The sequence below is a fragment of the Mus caroli genome, chromosome 9 (assembly GCF_900094665.2).
Source record: "Mus caroli chromosome 9, CAROLI_EIJ_v1.1, whole genome shotgun sequence".
Classification (NCBI taxonomy): Eukaryota; Metazoa; Chordata; class Mammalia; order Rodentia; family Muridae; genus Mus; species Mus caroli.
In genome coordinates, this window is record NC_034578.1 from 42,791,894 (window position 1) to 42,813,168 (window position 21,275).

The 21,275-nt window shown below is 46.8% G+C and overlaps 1 protein-coding gene across 1 annotated transcript in view; it reads left to right on the forward strand.

Moving 5' to 3' along the window:
* The window catches only part of Pcsk7 (proprotein convertase subtilisin/kexin type 7), a 23,226-nt gene extending 2,036 nt beyond the window's left edge, over positions 1–21,190 (forward strand). The window contains exons 2-17 of the mRNA XM_021171832.2: positions 120–239; positions 872–1,348; positions 1,989–2,123; positions 2,705–2,870; positions 4,440–4,530; positions 5,810–5,864; positions 6,573–6,711; positions 7,468–7,568; positions 9,992–10,159; positions 10,474–10,581; positions 11,014–11,116; positions 17,309–17,465; positions 18,131–18,225; positions 19,015–19,108; positions 19,327–19,444; positions 19,976–21,190. Of these exons, the coding sequence (XP_021027491.1) occupies positions 884–1,348; positions 1,989–2,123; positions 2,705–2,870; positions 4,440–4,530; positions 5,810–5,864; positions 6,573–6,711; positions 7,468–7,568; positions 9,992–10,159; positions 10,474–10,581; positions 11,014–11,116; positions 17,309–17,465; positions 18,131–18,225; positions 19,015–19,108; positions 19,327–19,444; positions 19,976–20,293 (2,313 nt within the window). The 5' untranslated portion in view covers positions 120–239; positions 872–883 and the 3' untranslated portion in view covers positions 20,294–21,190. The remainder of the gene's footprint in view (positions 1–119; positions 240–871; positions 1,349–1,988; positions 2,124–2,704; positions 2,871–4,439; positions 4,531–5,809; positions 5,865–6,572; positions 6,712–7,467; positions 7,569–9,991; positions 10,160–10,473; positions 10,582–11,013; positions 11,117–17,308; positions 17,466–18,130; positions 18,226–19,014; positions 19,109–19,326; positions 19,445–19,975) is intronic.
* The last annotated feature ends 85 nt before the right edge of the window (positions 21,191–21,275 follow it).

The following is a 21,275-nucleotide window of genomic DNA, read 5'->3' on the forward strand; positions in this document are numbered from 1 at the left end:
AAAAAAAAAAAAAAAAAAAACACTGGTCACTGGTCAGGCCTGGCCTTCACCTTAGTTTCTGCTTTGCTGGCTTTGGTGGGACACCTTTTTGTTGTTGTTTCTGTACTTGGGGTCCACAGGTCTGCAGCTGTGTTCCCAGTCGACACTGCTCACAGTGAAGGTGACATCTCCCTCCATTTTCACAAGATGAGTGTGGTATGGTTACCCAGGCCAGGACCTAAACTTCACAGAGAGCCCAGGTAGGAATGGCTCCACAATGGGAGATAGAAGTCCACTGGGAAAAAGACTTATGTTGTCTGTAAATAAGAGGGAGATAGAGCTGGGTGTGATGGCTCATGCCTGTAATCCCAGGTGACACAGGTGGATCTCTGTGAATTTGAGGCCAGCCTGATGGTCTACATAATGAGTTCCAGGACAGCCAGAGAGAGCTACATAGTGAGATCATGTTTTTAAAAAAGAAGGAGGAAGAGAAGGAGGAGGAGGAGGAGGAGGTGGTGGTGGTGGTGGTAGGGGGGTCCTGATATTGTCAGTCATGGGAGTGATATGTACTTGGAGTAACTGAATGAGCAGCCCAAAGCAAGCACCTGGATGATGCCAGGCTATTGGGGGCACCAAGGGATGGGCCATTGTGCTGTAGGAGTCATCCACTGGGGTTAGCCCTGGCTCATACTCTACCTGGGGGTTAACATTTTGCTTAGGGACAAATGTACTTGGTAGGGGAGGGAAAGAGACTATGAATATCAAGTGACTAGTCACTTGAAAGAGGTGTGTTGGGCTTCCCAAGGGGAACACACTGGTGGACCTAGTCACTCTCTGAGTTTCCTATAGCTGCTGGCCTTTTTTTTGCTGATTCTTTTCCCTTTGTTTGCAGCCTGCTGTTCTGATGCCGAAAGGGAGGCAGAAAGTCCCACACTTGGATGCCCACCTGGGCCTGCCCATCTGCCTCTGGCTGGAATTAGCCATCTTCTTTCTGGTCCCCCAGGTCATGGGCCTATCAGAGGCAGGTGGGCTTGACATCTTGGGCACAGGGGGACTAAGCTGGGCCGTACATCTGGACAGCCTAGAAGGTGAGAGGAAGGAAGAAAGTCTGACGCAACAGGCAAATGCTGTGGCCCAGGCAGCAGGGCTTGTGAATGCTGGGCGCATTGGAGAACTCCAGGGGCACTACCTCTTTGTCCAGCCTGCTGGGCATAGGCAAGCCATGGAGGTGGAGGCCATGCGGCATCAGGCAGAGGCTGTGTTAGCCAGGCATGAAGCTGTGCGCTGGCACTCGGAGCAAACGCTGCTGAAGAGGGCCAAGCGCAGTATCCACTTCAATGATCCCAAGTACCCTCAACAGTGGCACCTGGTAAGTACAGCCTCAGATAGACAGGGCCTTCTCTAGTGTGCTTTTAACTGAGGCTTTCTCCCACTGCCCTGTACTTATACTGAAGGGGGCATGTCTGTGGATTGGGAATATAGTTTATTCTTAGTCCATACCTTCCCTGTCTGCTGTGAAGAGCAAGGCAGTGCTGAGGGTGTATGCACTCAACTGCAGCTAGTCTACTGCACTCCTGTTCTAGCCTTCCACTTTCTAGCATGTACCTTTGGCTGAACTGTTCCACCTCTCTGTGCCCCACCTGTAAAATGGAGGTTGTAGCAGTGCATATTTCATGGAGTGACTGTTAAAACAAGTAAGTGTGTATGTGAAACAGTTAGAAAAGTGTTTTACTCATGGGAACCCTGTTGTGTATTGGCTGATTGCAAACTTTACTGCATAATAATTACCAATTAGCCCTAGCTACCACTTTGTCCTTGAGTTGCCCACAAGTGAGACCAAGAATCCATCGGAGGGACAGGACTCTCGTGTGCCCATCTGGACTCTGTTCCCCACTAACCTGTTGCTCTGTAGCCTCTGTTTGGCTCTTTAGTAAAAGCCAAGGAAAGGGGTAGCTTTAACTTGTCTCTCTGGACTGAGCTATATGTCGGTTGATTTCTGTCTTCTACAGAATAATCGGCGGAGCCCAGGAAGAGACATCAATGTGACAGGTGTGTGGGAGCGAAATGTAACTGGGCGAGGGGTAACAGTGGTGGTGGTGGATGACGGAGTGGAACACACCGTCCAGGACATCGCACCCAACTACGTGAGTGACCTGAAGTGAGCCCTGCTGCCACCCTGCTCCTTCCCTTTTGTTCCCTTTCCTAGAAGGCACTGAGCCAAAGCAGACAGCCTGGGAGGGGATAGTGCTCTGCCTCCTTTCTCAGTCAGCTTTCCAGACTTGCAGTTAAGGCCCAGAAGTTGACTTTGGTCTATAGCATTAATTCCTGCATCCTGTTGTTGCTGCTTTCCTGGGAGGGGAGCAGGGAGTGGCCCTATAGGCAACTACTTTCTCTTTAGAGGTTCTGAAAACCTCTGGCTAAGGTGTGACCTTTAGAAAGTCTGAAATCTTTTACCCCGGGCTCCCCCCAAGCAGCAGACATAGTACTATACCAGCCAAGAGAGACTCTTGATTAAAAACAAACAAAACAAAACAAACAACCCTGCCCTCTCAGCTTCCCTCCAGTGTCCTTGGCTCTTACCTTATAACCTTGGTTTGCTCGAGGCAGTGGGGGTGTGCTACCCTGATTTGGGAGTGGAAACTTCCAGTTCCTGTTCTCCCTGATGTTTAGGAACTGACTCCTTCTAACCAGTAAGTAACCATTTGTTGACCCTTCAATGTTTCAGTGTCCAGAGGGAAGCTATGACCTCAACTCTAATGACCCAGATCCCATGCCCCACCCTGATGAGGAGAATGGTAACCACCATGGGACCCGGTGTGCAGGAGAAATTGCAGCTGTGCCCAACAACAGCTTCTGTGCAGTGGGTGTGGCCTACGGGAGCCGAATAGCAGGTAACTCATGCTTCTCCTTATCCCTGGGAAGCTCATGGGACACAGTGATCATTCTCTACCTTCCCCATTCTGAAGTTTCGTTTTCATACCCTCAGTGTTTGTAGCCTAAAGTGAGGAGTAAGAGCATAGCAAGGTAATTAGCTCATTGACTTTTCAGGGCTGTGGTATGTCACATGGGCTTTTAACAACAGTATTTATTGTACAGTAGAAAACAGGGAAGTGTACAAAGGCTCATACTGTGGGCTATAGGTCCCAGGCTGCCCCTGCTCAAGTCTCTCTTCTGTTTCTGATCATGTCTCTGCTCACCACTGACTCTTCCTTCGAGTTGACTGCTCTGCTGCTGTTTTCATATGTTATCAAGTGCCTCCTCATAGTTTGCCTTCCACAACTCCACATCTATGGAGGCTGCTCTCTCAGCCCCACCGCTCCAGTCCCTGCTCTCCATTCTCTTAAGAGAGCTTAGTTGTCTGGCTTTTAAGAGAGGTAGTTTTATGGTTCCTCATCTCCCAGTCTTGTGGGTCAAGAGAAAAGGATGGGCACTCCTGAATCCTGGGAGCCTATGGTCTCTACAGGCTGGCTGTCACCCTGGTCTTTTCCAGCAGGGGGCCTCAGCACTCTGCAAATCCCCATTTGTTCTTAACCTTGCACCACAAAGTGACCCACTCACTCCATCTTAGAGAAAGAGTTTGAGCAGCACTTGGGTAGCAAAGGGGCGAATGCTATTTACTTCATTTCTCTATTGTGTCAGTCACTGAGCTAGAGGTTCCACATGATGTGCCAAGGTGAGAGAGGATATCTTAGATTACCTATATTTTAACCCAGTGCTTCTCACCTCTCAGGATCGTTAGATCCGAGTTCAAGCATGATAGTAATAGACACTTGAAAGCCAGGCATATTCCCAGAATTTGAGAAGTAGGCATATGCTTTTAATCCCAGCACTCAGAAAGCAGAAACAGGCAGATCTTTTGTTCGAGGCCAGCCTGGTCTATAATGTGAGTTCTAGGAGAACCAGGACTACACAGAGAAACCCTGTCCCCCCCCAAAAAACAAGTAAACAAAAAAACATTTTTTGAACTAGTAATACTTGTATATGGTATAAAAATCCAAAGTACAAAAGAGGGGTTTGGTGTGTAGTTGATAAAGTGCTTGCCAGACAAGCATGAAGACCTGAGTTCAATTCCTGGCACCCATGTAAAAAGCTAGTAACAATTGGATTTTCTTGTAATCCCAGAACTGAGAACACAGGGACAGATGAATCCATGGGGCTTGCTGGGTAGCCAGCCTAACTTAGTTGGGTCCCTGAGTCCCATCGAGAGGCTCTGTGTCAAAGACAAGTATTCTGAAGAATGCTATCCAAGATAGACGACCACACACACTTACAGACACATATGCATATGCACACTAATGCATTCACACCCCTACATATATAGCTGTGAAAAATATGCATACACGAAAGTGCTAAAGAACATACCACCCTACCACCCGGCACCCTACTTGGGGAATGTGTACTATTTCTAGTTCCTTATGGGACCAGCATCAGTAAGGAGCTGGTGTAACTTCAATACCTAGGTATCCGGGTGCTGGATGGACCACTCACTGACAGTATGGAGGCTGTGGCGTTCAACAAGCACTATCAAATCAATGACATCTACAGCTGCAGGTAAGGAGAGGTGAGCTGCAGGGGAGGAGGTGAGAGACTCAAGTCTCTGGGACAGATCTTTCAAAAAAGAAAAAAGAAGCATAGGGAAACAGGCTGCCTCTAGCCTAGCAGGGGTTCCTTGTTAGACTCAGCTAACGAGGCCATTTTTCTTCATTTATCTAGTTCCACAGCCGCTGGGTGCTCAGTCTTAAACTTGCCACAAAAAGAATGTCCCAGCATGCATGCATTTGTTGTGTAAACTCATAATGCTCATAGAAGAAAGTGCACTGAGTTCAGTGCCCCCTGCAGATGCACTGGAAGCTTCAGGCTGTTGGTTTAGGAGTTGGATAGGAGGAGTTTAAGGTGGATGTCCCCTGTCATATTGATAGAGCCTGTTCTTCCCCTAACCAGTATGTTTCTTAAATTCTCTTTAATCTCTTGTGATTTGGGGGGGGGGGTGTAATTGTGCTATTGTGCCAATCCCATGGTCAGAAGATAAGCCCTTTATGTGGGCCCCTGGGATCAGTCAGTCACTCGGCTTTCATAGCATATACTTTCACCTCCTGAGGCATCTCACAGGCCCTGCTCAATTTAAGAACCAAGAATTTGTCTGGTGTGTCAGCACACATTTTTAATCTCAGAAGGCAGAGGCAGATGGATCTCTAAATTCAAGGACAGCCTAGTCTACATGAGTTCCAGGACAGCCAGGGCTATACAGAGATACTTGTCTCAGTGACAACAACAACAAAAATAACCTTGGAGCTAGAGAGATGGCTTGGTGGCTGAGAGCGCTTGATGCTCTTACAGAGGACCTGGTTTCAGTTCCCAGTAACCACATGATGGTTTACATCCTTCTGTCACTCCAGTTTGAGGGAATCTGAAACCTGGCCTCTAGGGGCACTCCAAATATGTTGAACTTGTACATACATTCAGGCAAAATACTTAGGCACATAAAATAAATTTTAATTAATAAAAAAAAAAATCCAAAAACTGAGCAGCTTTTATCAAGCCTAGTAGTAGCTCTGTAAATCACAGGATGCCGCTGTCCCTATTCCACTACGTATCTTCTGCTTCCCTGGGACCTGAGGCTAGATAAAGTCATTCTAAATTGGGACATTCCCAAATAAAGAAAAGCCTTAGCATATACTTGCATTTTCTACTTTGGAAGAAAATGGACCCTTGGCACCATGTGTCTTTTAATCATGGGGTTCCTTGGGAGAAGAGCAAAAGCTGCAGGCAGGTGAGTGGCTCTGAAGACAAGGAGATTGTTCTCTACTCTTCCCTTTGCATATCTCAACAGCTGGGGCCCAGATGATGATGGGAAGACAGTGGATGGTCCTCATCAGCTCGGAAAGGTAACTGAGGAGCATGGAGTCTAGGGACCCCTTGGGACCCTCTTTACTCAGTTTTAGAAGAGTCATCAATCAAACCCTCTTCCCATCCTGCCTTTATTATAGTGCCCAACTTACTCCATTTAGCATAGCTGTGCCATTCATCCTGTCAAGAAATATTGTGTGCCTCACTTGGAATGGGGGCCTGTAGGACCCTGGTGCTCAGAGAAGGAATGGAATAACTTCCAGCTTGTTTCTTTTGGATCTCACTCTGGGTTTCTGTTCCTCACCCTGCTCAGTTATCTGATAAGCAGAACATGTCTGTCAAAGACTATTGGTTTTTGGGGGGGTTGGGGTTTAAGTTTTTTAGATTTATTGATTTTTATATGCAGTGGTATTTTCCCTGCATGTATATCTATGTGAGGGTGTCAGATCTCCTGGAACTAGAGTTACAGACAGTTGTGAGCTGTCATATGTATTCTGAGAATTGAACTTGGGCCCTCTGAAGAACAGCCAGTGTTCTTAACTGCTAAGCCATCTCTCTAGCCCAAACACTGTTAAGTCTTAGCTTTCTCCCCACTTTATGTATGTGTGTATAAATCTCTTTCCCCCTTGTCCAGGGCCTCACCCTTGTCTTTCTTTCTAGAAGCAGGAAGAGAGGATGGCTGGTTCAATGGGTACAGGTTTTTCTATTAGCTGCTTGACTAATAGCCTGACATTTTTGTTCTTCAGGCTGCCTTACAACATGGAGTGATGGCTGGTCGCCAAGGCTTTGGAAGTATCTTTGTGGTTGCCAGTGGTAATGGGGGCCAGCACAATGACAACTGCAACTATGATGGCTATGCCAACTCCATCTACACTGTCACCATAGGTAGTGGTATAGAGATTCCATGGGCATGGGGTCACCGGGTGTGGTTTGTGTCTTGCTGCATTGCTTCATTCTGTCTCTCTAAATGTGTAATCAGGATCATCTCTTGAGGAACAGTACTAGCCCAGCTCTTTGGAGCTCTCAGGGTTTCTCTGGGACATGTTAAACCATTTCCCAGAAATCACCCACCTGTCTTCACTACCATTATGACAGGTTTGAGCTCCACTTTGGTCTCTTTCCATGGCCACTCTCTTGAAGCTGCCTCTGGCTTCCTTTTAACCTGAATTAAGGAATTCTGTCTTACACTCCCAATTATAAAGTTTATCATTTCACTTTTTATTATTATTTATTTACTCGACATCCTACATAACTATAGGCTTCTTGACATCAGCCTCATTCTGACTCCTTAGATCACAAGGAACTGTCCCTGCCCTTCTCTACCACTGCATACTGCATCCTTCCTACGCCTTCCAGGATGTGGCCTTTTCCACATGGCTCTAATATCTCATATGTATGACTCACAGTAGATCTTAGTACATATTGAAGACAAGAGACTAAGTACAGAGATGCCTGAAGCCTATGGGAAGAGTGGTGTAATGCAAGAATTCCCTCTGCCATTTGAGGCTACCCGCCCACATACAGATGAAGCTGTGGTTATTTTTTGAGCTCATCCCTTCATGATGAAGACAACTTTGGTATTAGGTGCTAGCTATAGAATCCACTTCTTATGTGAGCTCTTGTCTTGCTTTTCTGTGCCAGGAGCTGTGGATGAGGAGGGACGGATGCCTTTTTATGCAGAGGAGTGTGCCTCCATGCTGGCGGTCACCTTCAGTGGTGGAGACAAGATGCTGCGGAGCATTGTGAGTACTTCTGGGACCCTTCCCATGTGGTAGTCGGGGTGGTGGTGGACAGGGGTGGTTTAAGACAAGGACTCACTCTGTAGCCCGCCAGGCTTGGAACTCATAATATTGTTCAAAGTGGCTTTGAATTTATTAGCCATCTTCCTGCCTTGGCCTCCATGAGTTGAGATTACAGGTGGGATGCACCATACCTGGTAAAACAGCTGTTTTTTCACCTCATTCTTTGAGAAAGGGTCTTATAACCTAGGCTGCCTCCAAGTCACTATGTAGCTGAGGATCCCTTAATTCCTGATCCTCCTGCATTAGTGGGGAGTTTGGTTTTGTTTTTCTTTTTCAAGACAGGGTTTCTCTGTGTAGCCCTGGCTGTCCTAGAACTCACTCTGTAGACCAGGCTGGCCTCGAACTCAGAGATCCGCCTGTCTCTGCCTCCCAAGTGCTGGAATTAAAGGTATGTGCCTGAGAGGCAACAGGGGAATGGAGAACTTCTGTAGCCCACACAACCCTTGAAGGACTCAGGAAAGCCCAGCCTAGGGAAGTCAAGCCTCTGGACCCATAGCAGTCACCCTTACGTGTCTAGTAAGAATAGGATGCTCCGACCGGTGGTGGCGCACGCCTTTAATCCCAGCACTTGGAGGCAGAGGCAGGTGGCCTTGAGTTCCAGGCCAGCCTGGTCTACAGAGTGAGTTCTAGGACAGCCAGGGCTACACAGAGAAACCCTGTCTTGAAAAACTAAAAAAAAAAAAAAAAAAAGAATGGGATGGTCCAGGCCAGAGCTGGGCAGGAGCCAGATGCTTGTCAGCATTTGCCAGTGGCCAGTTAGGTTGTTCCTGAGGTTACTGGGAATTAAGTAGCTTCATCTTCACACAGGGTCAAGTTCATCTTACAAAATGAACTTGTTATGCCAGAAAATGACTTCTGGTCAACACATTGTTCTGAGGCTCTGTGCCAGTTGACCCTCACCCCAGGGAGGAGAGAGAAGGGATAGACTAAAGTGAAAAGGAAAAAGTTTGCCCGCAACTTGGGGTGATACTAGCCTGTTAGAAGAACAAGTGCCTACTCCTTACCACCTGGCAGAGTTATGTGACCCCCTGCAAGGGACCTAACAAGGCTCTGCAGGGAAATTGTCACTGTTGCTCTACACAGCCTAGCTTTGCCACTCCCAACTCAACTCGGTTTCTCACCCTCACCCCACCTTCCATCTGAACTGTAATTTATCCAGATTTGTAAAGGGAGTTTATTCAGCCAAGTTCCCATCTTTGGAATGCCCTTGCCTTGGCAACCTCCTGTTGTGTGGCCAGGCAGCTGCATGGAGCTGTCTCTGAGGAGAAGGGCCAGGGGAATAGGCTTCCCACCATCTGGCTTCTAGCCCAGGGAGCTTCCCTAGATTTTCCTTGCGCTGTGTGATGTTCTTGCCATTATGGGCAAGTTGGCAGACTTTGCATCTGTACTCTAGGCTATCACTGTGTGAGGCTGTGTCCTTAACAGGAAAAAATCAATCTGTTCCCTGGCACCAGTCAGGCTTCCTCTCTGGTTGAGTCTACAGCGTGGAGTGTTTTTCCCTTTCTTTTAGGAGAGCACAGTGTCTGGGTGAAAATTACTTCTCTTGGTAGCTGCAGTAACAGCTGGGATGGGGTGGGGGTGGAGGAAGCAATGGAGAAGGCAGCTCTTGGAAGAAGTTGGCACCCTGGTGTCTGACCCAGGAGAGAAGTTTGAAAGGAAAAAAAAAAAAAAAAAAACTAGCCTTCACTGGCTTTATCAAAAAGTTTAGCTGGGCAAGTCCTGTTAAACCTTTTTGATACACTTGTGTTGATGGGGCATGACCTTGATGCCAAACAGATACTGTCTTCTCCCAGCTTTAATGTCTCATCTGAGAGACATGGGTAGGAAAGAGGAGCTCACAGACACCCAACCAAAACACCACCCAGAGCAGGAAAGCAGCTTGTCCAGTGGCCAGTATTGCCTGGCAGACAGTCCATGTAGATACTGAAACTGCAGTAGGCTTCAAGGGAAGGTTGTAATAAGTAATCTTAGGGAACTTGTACCCTACATTCTCACGGTTCCTCTCCCAGCTCCAGCCGGAGCCCAGTATAGCTGTAGCCACTCCCGGCTAGCTGTGTTATGTGAGTTGAGAAAGAGAGTTTAGGAATGAAATGATAAAAAAATTAGAGGAGCAGGAACCAAGAAACTTATGTGTAACCCACATCTTCTCACATCCATTATCTCCTTTCCTTACAGCTGTGCCCCCAAGGTCACTCTTCAGTTTCCATCATCTAGAGATGGATGGAGGGGTAAGGGTTTCCTGTGCCTGGGCCTCTGTCATAAGGAAAGTTAGAGGAGAGGGCCACCTGAGAGACTTGTTTGAGGACTGTCTCATTCTTTTCTTCCAGTGTCTAATTCCTCCCACTCCTTATTCCACCTTGCAGGTGACCACTGACTGGGACCTTCAGAAGGGCACTGGCTGCACTGAAGGCCACACAGGAACCTCAGCTGCAGCTCCTCTAGCAGCTGGCATGATAGCCCTCATGCTGCAGGTGCGGCCCTGCCTCACATGGCGGGATGTACAGCACATAATTGTCTTCACAGCCACCCAGGTGAGAGCTGACAGCAGTGCCCAGCCCACCCCACTCCATGGCTGGGCTGTCAGGAGACTCCAGACTCAAAACTTTCCAAATGTCTCAGGGTGGGATGTGTACAGCATGGGTGTGAGGACAGACCCCCAAGATGAGCTGTGGCAAGGCACTCTCACTTGGGAGCTGGTCCTCTGGAGTCCCTCTAGGGAAGCAAGTCACTCATGGAGTTTTGACTTTTTTTTTTACCTTTTTTGAGGGACTCCATTCCTAGCGGCCTCAGTGGGAGAAGAAAGTCAGGCAATGCTAGAGATTCACCAAGGCTTTTATTCTTTCAGTATGAAGATCATCATGCAGACTGGCTCACCAATGAGGCTGGCTTCAGCCACAGCCATCAGCATGGTTTCGGCCTGCTCAACGCTTGGAGACTTGTCAATGCAGCCAAGGTGAACCAGGTGTTAGCCAGCAGGATACCCTGTATAGAGAAACTGAGGGAAGGTACCAATGCCTAAACATTGCCTGGCATTTTATTGGTACTTGACCACTTTAACCCTTATTCTGGCTAATAGCCATCTTATCAGTGGGAAGTTGAAGTTCCCAAGTTGTTAGTAGTGTAAGGAGAACTTGATTGGACTCTGGGGCTTTCAGTGCTTCTGGTTTCCTTCCCTTCAGACCTTGGCTGTTTCCTCTAAGTTCTTAACTTGTTCTTCTCAGGAACATTTGGGGTACAGAAGGAACCTCAAGTGAAAGAGTATGATGATAGAAAAGCTAGAGGGTTAGACCTTAGAGAGCTTACTGAGTCTCTGCATGAGTGTGTGTGTGTAAGATTACAATGAGTTTTGTTTGTTAATTGCTGTCCCCTACTTTTCTTTGAGCAGATCTGGACATCGGTCCCTTACTTAGCCTCCTATGTCAGCCCCATGCTGAAAGAAAATAAGGCTGTTCCTCGGTCCCCCCACTCTCTGGAGGTGCTATGGAATGGTAAGCCTTCAGCACAAGGGGTTAATGTCAGGTCCAGGCTTGAGGCGGGTGATGGGGAAGCTAAGCTAAGCTCATCCTCCCTGCCCAGTTCTCCCCCTTCCTTCAGTAGCTTGAGCTGTAGCCAAACCTGTGGAGTTTTCTTTGACCATTTTAGGGCATGTTGCTGCTTCTGAGTTGGCTGGCCTCTGGCTGCTTAACAAGACCTTTCTCCTGAGTTCCTCATAGTAAGAAGGAGCTGTAAGCAATGGGCTAGGAAGGCAGTGGGCTGAGTGGGAGTGGGGCTTCGGGAGCCTCTGCAGGGGTTGAAAGAAGTTCCTGTGACTTTCATGCTAAGATCTTGCCAAACAGCCCTATCCAGCACAGAGGCCCCAGCATGAAGGAGAGGAATGAGTGTTTGGTTCTTAATTTCCTCCAGAGAAAGCCAGATGCCATCTCTAAGGGGTGGGGCAGAAGCACAAGCACAGGTTCCCTAGGCTACAGTTGCTACTGTGCTGTTGCTCTTTCCTCTCTGCTTGCCATCACAGGGTGGGTCTGTCTGTGAAGGAGTGCAGGGCACCTTCTGACCCAAGGGGTGTGCTCTATCTATGTTAAACCCAGAGGTGGAAACCCTCCCAAGTGAGATGGGAAGCTGGATTCAGATGTTTTGTGCAGCCTGCATTGTTCTTATTGTTTTGGTGCTTGTGAAAAAACCCGATGCCTCATACATCCTAAGCACGCATACTCTACCCCTAAGCTACACCCCAGCTTCTCTATCTGCACATTTCTCAGATGTTCCTATCCTTAGTCCCATGGGTCAATTTTTCAACCTTGAGAAATGTTGACAACCAGAGTTATTTGCTACTTTGTAAAAACTGAGGTGTATATGCGCACCATGCTGATATCAGAACTCTGTACTTATTTTTCCTGTGTCCCTTGAAAGTGCCCAGACCAGAGACATGGGGTCTAGAAGAATGACCAAAGAAGGGACCTTGAGTGGGAGGATAGGGCAAGCCTTTCTTCATGAACACTTCTCTCCCTAAGCATATCTCACTCCTGTTAGTGTCCCTATGTGTGGAAGGAGACGAGGCCTAGGGAACGCATTTTTCCATGAACAGCATGCTGTCATAGGAAGGGTAGAAAACATCCAGGAATGTGGTTTTGGGAAGCCCCTGGCCTTTATACACTGTCTTGGGGATTGTGGGCCTTTTGGCCTTTATTCAAGGCTGTTTCCTCTCACTTCTGTCAGATGAGCAAGTGAACTTCTCAGGGTCAGAGACTTCACCAGCTTTGTTATCCTCTGCTTCCCATTATCCAGGGAATGTGGCCCCTTAAAGTGCCCTGCCATAGGTATTGGGCAGCTGGCAATTGCCTGTTGGTCCCTAGAAAGCACTAAAGAGAAGTGAAGAGGGCAGAATACAGGGGTGGGAGTGGCAAGCAGGTCGTCCATGTCAGAAGCCAGGGAAAGAGGTTTTTTGCCCTTAGTACATTCAGCCCTCAATAGATAGAACAAAACAGAAAGAAAGGGTGAGCCTGAAAGGCTGGCTTGGCCATCAAAGGAGTGAAATTCACATGGTACAGAACTGAGCAACGCAGCCCCAGTCTAGATGCCCCACCCTCTACAATCAATCCTAGATGGTCCAGACAGCCACAGTTATTCCAGACACACTGTAGAACTTACAGCACAGACAGGCCAGACCCTATCCTCTAGAGCCAGTCATAGTCTTCAAGCAAGATCAGGCTGACTGTAGGTTGAGGGCTGGGAGCAAACATTTTAGGAGACAGAGGGAAGCTGAGCATGATGACAGCTGTTTGTAGTACTAGCACTCAGGCATCAGGACAGGAAGATGACTGCAAGTTCATCTTGATTTATGTAGTAAGTTTCAGAACAGCCAGAACTACAGAGAGAGGCTCTGTTTTTAAAAAGAGAGAAAGACAGGCAGAAGGAACTGAGTATCCAGACAGTAGCAGAAGAGTTGAAATAACCTTAAAGGATCCAGAGCATTGTTAACCAGGAATTTTAGCTGTAATGGAGATGTCCAGATGTGTGCAGCAAATATTTCATTGATAGCTAGTGGGATAGGAAGTAAACTTTTTTTTTTTCTCTCACTCTCTCTTTTTTTTTTTTTTTTTTTTTTTTTTTTGAGTTTTTCGAGACAGAGTTTCTCTGTATAGCTCTGGCTGTCCTGGAACTCACTTTGTAGACCAGGCTGGCCTCGAACTCAGAAATCCGCCTGCCTCTGCCTCCCAAGTGCTGGGATTAAAGGCGTGCACCACCATGCCCGGCTCTCTCTCTTTTTTAAGACAGGTTTCCCTTTGTAGCCCCTGCTGCATGGCTGCCCTGGAACTTGTCCTGTAGACCAGGCTGGCCTCGAACTCAAGTCCACTTGCCTCTGCCTCCCAATTGCATTCAGTCATAGTGAATTTTTATTTTAACCATCTACATGTTTCTAGGCAAGCATGTTGAGCAGAGTAACTCAAGAGCAAAACAGGCTTGCATTTTTTCCCAATGGAAGTGAGGGAGAAGAAGCTCACACCTGAGTCTGAAGTCCCTAACAAGTAGAAAGAGAGAGTGGGCTTTGCTGGGAAGTTTCCTCACTGGAGAATCTGTAAGATTCCAGAATGCTCCCTTGCACCCGTGCTTTGTGTGCTGTCCAAGTATGCCAGCTAATCCTCTGCCAAGTGAAGTCCTGCTCTCCTTTCCTCCCCAACTTCAGACCACCATTGTTTCTCTTCTAGCTGAAGTCCCTACCTTCTTCAAGACTCTGTGTGTATTTTCTCCTTCCCTCCCTTCCTTCCTCCTCCCTCCCCTCCTTGCTTTCCTAGTAGTAATTGAACCCAGGTTCTTCTTCATGCTAGCCAGTACTCTACTACTAAACTATATTCCCAGCACACTCGTGGTGCCTTTAGTCTATAGTCCATCCTGCTGAACCTTCTTGCTGCACTGATCCTAGAGATAGGTTAGCCCCTGCCTTACTCTGCTATCAGTGATTCCCTGTGCTCCATTCTCCTCTATTGCCTCCCTCCCTGCCCAAGGTTCCTGTTTTCTTTATGTACTTGAACTCTAAAACCATGAGTGTCTTTTGAGCTGTATTCTATGGCTCCTTGTTCCTCCACTACCATCCTGTTTCCTCCCTTGTCAGAGCTGCTGTGTTTGATTTCAGCTCCCTTTTCTATACTTGATTCCTCCTCTTAAATCTTATATTGATTCCCCATGAAATAAATAGGAAGGCTAGATATTGTCATAGCTTACACCAGATTACGGAAACAAGCAAACAGAACTTGGTGTCTTCCAGATATGAGGACAACCAGTTTCTTAGGGTTTCTGGTGCTGTTGAAACACCATGCCAGAAGCAATGTGTGAAAGAAAGGGTTTATTTTAGCTTGTAGATTAGTCTATCATGGAAGGAACTGAAGAGGCAATGAAGGAACTCTGCTCACTGGCTTGTTCTCCATGGCTTACTTGGCCTGGTTTCTTGTTTTTGTTTTTTTTTTTTTTGTTTTTTCGAGACAGGGTTTNTCTGTATAGCCCTGGCTGTCCTGGGGCTCNCTTTGTAGACCAGGCTGGCCTCGAACTCAGAAATCCGCCTGCCTCTGCCTCCCGAGTGCTGGGATTAAAGGCGTGCGCCACCACGCCCGGCTGGCCTGGTTTCTTATACAGTTCATGACTACCTGCACAGAGAGGGTACTGCCCACTCCTACCCATATCAATCATCAATGAAGAAATCCACAGGCCAGTATGGTAGGGACATTTTTTTAGTTGAGGTTCCTTCTTCCTAAATGACTTTATCTTGTTTCAAGTTGACAAAAAACTCAACCAGCTGGTATTCAAAGTAGTTGACCATTTTAGGCATTAACTTATTTAATTCTATCAGAAATAATAGTTTACCCAAATGCATTGCCCCAGGTCTCTGTCCACAGCATTTAAAAGTCAATATAAGCCAGGCATAGTGGTAATGTGCTTTTAATTCCAGCATTTGGAAGGCAAAGGCAGGAAGATCTCCAAGTTTCAGAACAGCCTGATCCAAACAGTAAGTTCCAGGACAGCCAGGGCTACATAAAGAGACCTTGCCTCAAAACAAAAGAAAAGAAAACAAAAAAGAGTAAACTGTAAGGATCAAGCAAAGTAGGGATAATTGCTTGACTTTTATTTTCTTTTGTGTTAGGTTTTTTGTTTTTTTTTTTTTTAAAGATTTAGCATACGCTACATGGTGGTAGCACATGCCATCACTCAGGAGGCAGAAGCAAGTGGATCTGAGTTCTAGGACAGCCTGGACTACAGAGAGAAACACTCTCTCAAAAACAAAAAAAGGGGACTGGTGAGATGGCTCAGTGGGTAAGAGTACCCGACTGCTCTTCCGAAGGTCCAGAGTTCAAATCTCAGCAACCACATGGTGGCTCACAACCACCCAAAATGAGATCTGACACCCTCTTCTGGTGTGTCTGAAGACAGCTACGGTGTACTTACATATAATAAATAAATACATCTAAAAAAACAAAAACAAAGTAAAATCTTTCTTAGCTTAGCTTCCCTTTCCCATATTTCTCAGCAAGCACCTCTCTGTCTTCCTTATCTGAAAAATTAAGATGTCACTCTTTGGGCTAGAGAGATGGCTCAGCGGTTAAGAGCACTGGCTGTTTTTCCAGAGGTTCTGAGTTTAATTCCCTGCAACCACATGGTGGCTCACAGCCATCTGCAATGGGATCTGCAATGAGACGCCCTCTTCTAGCATGCAGGTGTACATGCAGATACAGTACACATAAACATAAAAAATATTTTTTTAAGTTTATTTATTTATCTTATGTATATGAGTACACTGTAGCTGTCTTCACACACACACCAGATAAGAGCATTGGATCCCATCACAGATGGTTGTGAGCCACCATGTGGTTGCTGGGAATGGAATTCAGGACCCCTGGAAGAGCAGTCAATGCTCTTAACCACTGACCATCTCTCCAGCCCCAAAATAAAATCTTAGGAAAAAAAAAAAAAGATATTGGGCTGGAGAGATGGCTCAGCAATTAAGAGCACTGGCTGAGCCGGGTGTGGTGGCGCATGCCTTTAATCCCAGCACTTAGGAGGCAGAGGCAGGTGGATTTTTGAGTTCGAGGCCAGCACTGACTGTTCTTCCAGAGGATCTAGATTCAATTCTCAGCACCCACATAGCAGCTCAGAACTCACAACTGACTGTTACTACTGTGACAGCACCCATACATAGACATATATGTAGTTACCATTATACATAAAATAAAAATAAATTATTTTTTAAAAGATTGCTAAACTTTGTCTTATGAGTTGAAAAAAATAATGCAAGGAAAGATAATTTAAGGAGAATTATATCTCACTGCAGTCTGATTTCTTGGTTCCTAGTTGAGTCTCCCAGTTTGTTAGTTCCCCACTCCTCAACACTTTTATTCTGAAATAATTATAGATATGTAGAAATGTGAAAAATGATCAAGGAAATCTTGTGTACCCCTTCCTTATTTTTAGTGTCAAATAATTATAATACGGTATCAAAACCAAGTACTTGGTATTGGCACAATCCATAGAACATGATCAGCTTCACTGGTTTTGCGTGTGTGTGTGTGTGTGTGTATAGCTCTGTGATGTGTGTACTTGTGTAAGCACTACCACAGTCAAGACCTGAAATGTGCTATCATAGGACCTGCTTATGGCCACATGAACCCCTTTTACATCCCTGATGCCTGGGAAGTATAGTTATGTAGTGTAAATCTTTCTGAGATCAGCTTTTTCAGCTTTATAAATTACTATTGTATTGTCTCTCATAAATGAAAATTGCCTATTTACCTCTATCTTTTTAGTGCCCCTTCCCTTCTAGAATACCTTCTGCTAGTCAGTGCTGTACCTAGCACATCTTAGTGCTGTGTGCCTCAACTCATCTGATATGCCCCATATCAAGTAGGAGCTATGCATACTTCTCTTTGTATTCTCTTCATCTTGTACAGTACCTGAGATGTAGGAGTTGCACAGTAGATGGGTTTGAGCGGATGAATGATGGAGTTCTTATATCATCTTGACCGTATTGTCTCTCTAGCTAGGCCCTGATCTACAACACTGCATTCCATTTGCTAGAGTACATTGTACTACTGATGTTGTATATGGCTTTAGAACCTGTGTTCCTTTTTATATATTGGGATGAATTGAGGGCATGATTATGGGCTAGTTTCCAAGCTGCCTAGCCTGACTTCCTATAGTCAGCAGGACGGACCTGGAGATGTCGGGGCTGAAGACCTTGGAACATGTGGCAGTGACAGTCTCCATCACTCACCCACGACGTGGCAGCTTAGAACTGAAACTGTTTTGTCCCAGTGGCATGATGTCTTTGATCGGCGCGCCCCGCAGCATGGACTCGTATGTACACCTGCTCATAGCTTCCCAACCTCTTTTCATAAGGGTCTTTTCAAGCAGATACTGAAGCCGTCTCACTGGTTGTCTTTAGCAGCTGGAAGCCATTGACCATGCTTTATTCAAGTGTCTATAACATACTTGGCATTATCTTCTATATGCATTTTTCCTAATCCTGTGGAAAACTAAATGTAGTGCTGTGGTGGCTATAGTCCCCCTACTGGGGAGGCTGATAAGACAAGAGGATTATGAGTTTGACACCAGCCTGGACTTTCTAGTAAGACTCAGTTTCAAAAGCCAACAGCCTAAGTTATAAGCTCAGTTGTAGACACTTGTTCAGCATGCTGGGCTCCATACAGAAAAAAGAACAGCACATACTATAACCCCAGTCCTTTAGTTGCTTAGGTGGAAGAGGAAAAAAGTTGAAGACCAGCCAGGGCTTTATGGTTTGACCTGTCTAAAAGAGAGAGGAAAGAAACTTAGATCTCTAGGATCTCCAGCCCTGTGTTTTCTCCAGTGGCCTTTACACAGGACAAAACTTCCTCATACCCTGAGATGCCAGGGACAGAATGGCACTGTCCCAAATGCTTTTGGTGCCTTTCCTGTTTCTGGAATAAGTTTCAGCTGTCCATGCTAGGCCATCCATGTGCCCTTTCTTTGTTCTTCCCCAGGGATCCTAATGGCTTCAATGACTGGACCTTTTCTACTGTGCGGTGCTGGGGGGAAAGAGCAAGAGGCGTCTACAGACTGGTTATCAGGGATGTAGGTGAGCCCTCCTGTCTTACACTACCTTGTCCCCCTTGAGTCTCACTACCCACAGGAAGTGTTCCATGGGTAATAGGTAGGGTTGCTGTTGGTGAAGATGGTACATGCCAATAAGTATGTCCTCTCCTAAAAGTAGGCATTGTCCGTAAAACTGCTCATTTATACTGCCTCTATAATCCTTGGAGAAGTGACTGATCCATTTTTCCTCAGGATAGCAACAAAAATTCCTTGTTGAAACCACATTTCAAGCCCTTTCACATATAACCATCCTTCGGCCAGTCCTGATAGGCAGGTAAGGGCAGGACAAATTTTCACCATTTTGCTTTTTAGAAAAACCGAGGTCCTTAGCTTGAAGTGAGTTGTTTAGGATCCTGGTAGCAGTGAGGGTCACAATAGCAAAAATATTCAATAACTGCAGTATCAACACGGGGAGTCTGGACATGGAGCCCAGCCTTCCCAGCCTCCAGTCAGTATAGTATTCTATAGTATCACTTGACTGGCAGCTTTGGAGCTTTTGTTTTAATAGAAGGACATGTTTTCCTTAGAAGGAAAAGTCCAGGTGAACCCCCAGAGTATGGGAGGCAAAGGCAAAACACTGCTTTCCCCTGCCCTTCCTGTCTGTCCCTAGGATGCCCTGTGAGGTGCTTCTGCAGGACCCTTGGGGGTCTATGGGACATAAACTGTGGCAGACCACATGGTCTGGATTCCCTTGGGTGGCTGGGTGGGCCAGGCTCTATTGTTATGCATGGCCAACAGTACACAGCTCATGCCTACCTACTTATTGCCCTAGGAGATGAGCCGCTCCAGATGGGCATCCTCCAGCAGTGGCAGCTAACCCTGTATGGCTCCATGTGGAGTCCAGTAGACATCAAGGACAGACAAAGGTAGGTACATCCATCAGAGGAAAGAGAAGTGGGGAAGCCCAGCCTCCTTCTGAATGCCAGCTGTGCTTCAGGCTTAGGCCAGTGGAGACAGTCATGGGCTGGGTAGCCCTTCCTCCTTGGGGCTCCCCTCACTCTCTTCAGCTACAAGGTTGGGGCAGATGGCATAAGTACTGTATCCATAAGTTAGTAGTGTATCCTTGTCTCTTTTTGTCCTGTAGTCTCTTAGAAAGTGCTATGAGTGGAAAATACCTGCATGATGGCTTCACCCTGCCTTGCCCACCTGGGCTGAAAATCCCTGAGGAGGATGGCTACACCATTACCCCTAACACACTCAAGGTACAGAGATGGGGACTCTGGGTATAACTGACAGGACTGTCCTGGGGTGTGTGTTTGGGGGTGGGGGGGATGTTGTTCCTTGGTATAACTGCAGATGAAATGGGAAGTGAGAGATTTAGAGGACCTGAGCCCCTAGCATCACTGTTAGCATCCTCCTAGAGGAAAGTACTTTTATATCAGGAAAGTTAGGGCAGTGGTTGGGTTGGGTTGAGAAACATGGTCTCAGAAAAGAGAGGCTGAGCTGGGCGTGGTGGCGCACGCCTTTAATCCCAGCACTCGGGAGGCAGAGGCAGGCAGATTTCTGAGTTCAAGGCCAGCCTGGTCTACAGAGTNGAGTTCCAGGACAGCCAGGGCTATACAGAGAAACCCTGTCTTGAAAAAACAAACAAAACAGAACAGAACAGAACAGAACAGAAAAGAAAAGAAAAGAAAAGAAAAGAAAAGAAAAGAAAAGAAAAGAAAAGAGAGGCTATCTGGGCTCGTGTTTCTGGGCTAGACCTGTCACTAACCCACCAGTGCTTGGTTTTGCAGACCCTTGTGCTGGTAGGCTGCTTCAGTGTCTTCTGGACTATTTACTACATGCTAGAAGTGTGCCTGAGCCAGAGGAACAAGGCTTCCACCCATGGCTGCAGGAAGGGATGCTGCCTCTGGGCCCCACGAAGGCAAAACTCCAAGGATGCAGGGACAGCACTAGAATCAATGCCACTGTGCAGCAGCAAGGACCTGGATGGAGTGGATTCAGAGCATGGGGACTGCACAACTGCATCTAGCTTCCTGGCCCCAGAGCTGGATTGTCCTCCACACCAACCCCCAGACCTGCTGCAGGGGAAGAGCGGGCAGATCTGCTGACCCCAGAGCCCAGCTTCCCCCATGTACAACAGGCTCTTCCTAAACTCGGTTATGAGGCTTTCAATCATGGAGGCTCAGGAGGGAATGGTCCTGATAGTGATATCTGGGACCCCAGGCCTCTGAAGCATTCACAGCCTCCTCAGGAGTGTGAGGGCCATCTTAATTAATGCAGTGGTAAGGGACTGGTGATCATGGCTCCTCTAGCTGAACTTGGCTGAGAACCTTTGACAAGGGATTGGCACCAAGACTAGGCAGCCCTTGATTTCCTCTCTCTGGAGCTAGTCAGTGTCCTAGACCCATCAGGACCTCCACTCATTCATGAGTTAGTTATGCAGCAGGTCCCTATATACCTAAAAATGCTCTCAATAGAAGTGTCACTGCCAAGGGACCAGAGAGAGGCTGCTACGAGCCTGGACATGCCTACCCTGAAAGCAGCAGCCTTCATTACCCTTTTCTGTGCGCCTGTTCTGAAGCCAACTTAAACCTGTCCACATTTTCACTACCATTCGCCCTTTCTGCTGAAAGAATGGTGATGTGTTCCCAGGAGAACTGGGAGGCACAGGATTCCCAGCACCCTTGCTGCCTCATTGGAGAAGTTGGCCAGCTGGACTTCAGAGAGCTAAGACACAGCATTTTCAAAGAGAGCCTGGGAGCACTGCCTCTGACCACCTGTCTTCCTCTGCACCGTGCTCAGGGAAATGGCCTTCACTCCAGAGGCCAGCTGTCTGCCTGACTTTTCCTCCGTTCTTGGCCTTCTCCCCTCCCATCTTCTGAGCTAATTGTTAATATGAATTTTTTAATGCTTAAGATTTGATTTTTACTTTTCAAAGCAACATTTTGTTGAATTTTTTTCTGCACAGCTTTCCAAAATAAAAAGCAGAAGTATAAAAATCCAAACAATTCCACCACTCCCAGTATTCTCTCCTTCTGCCAAACCAGAGCTATGCAGATGGCAGGTCACTCTTCTTCCCCATAGCCTGCT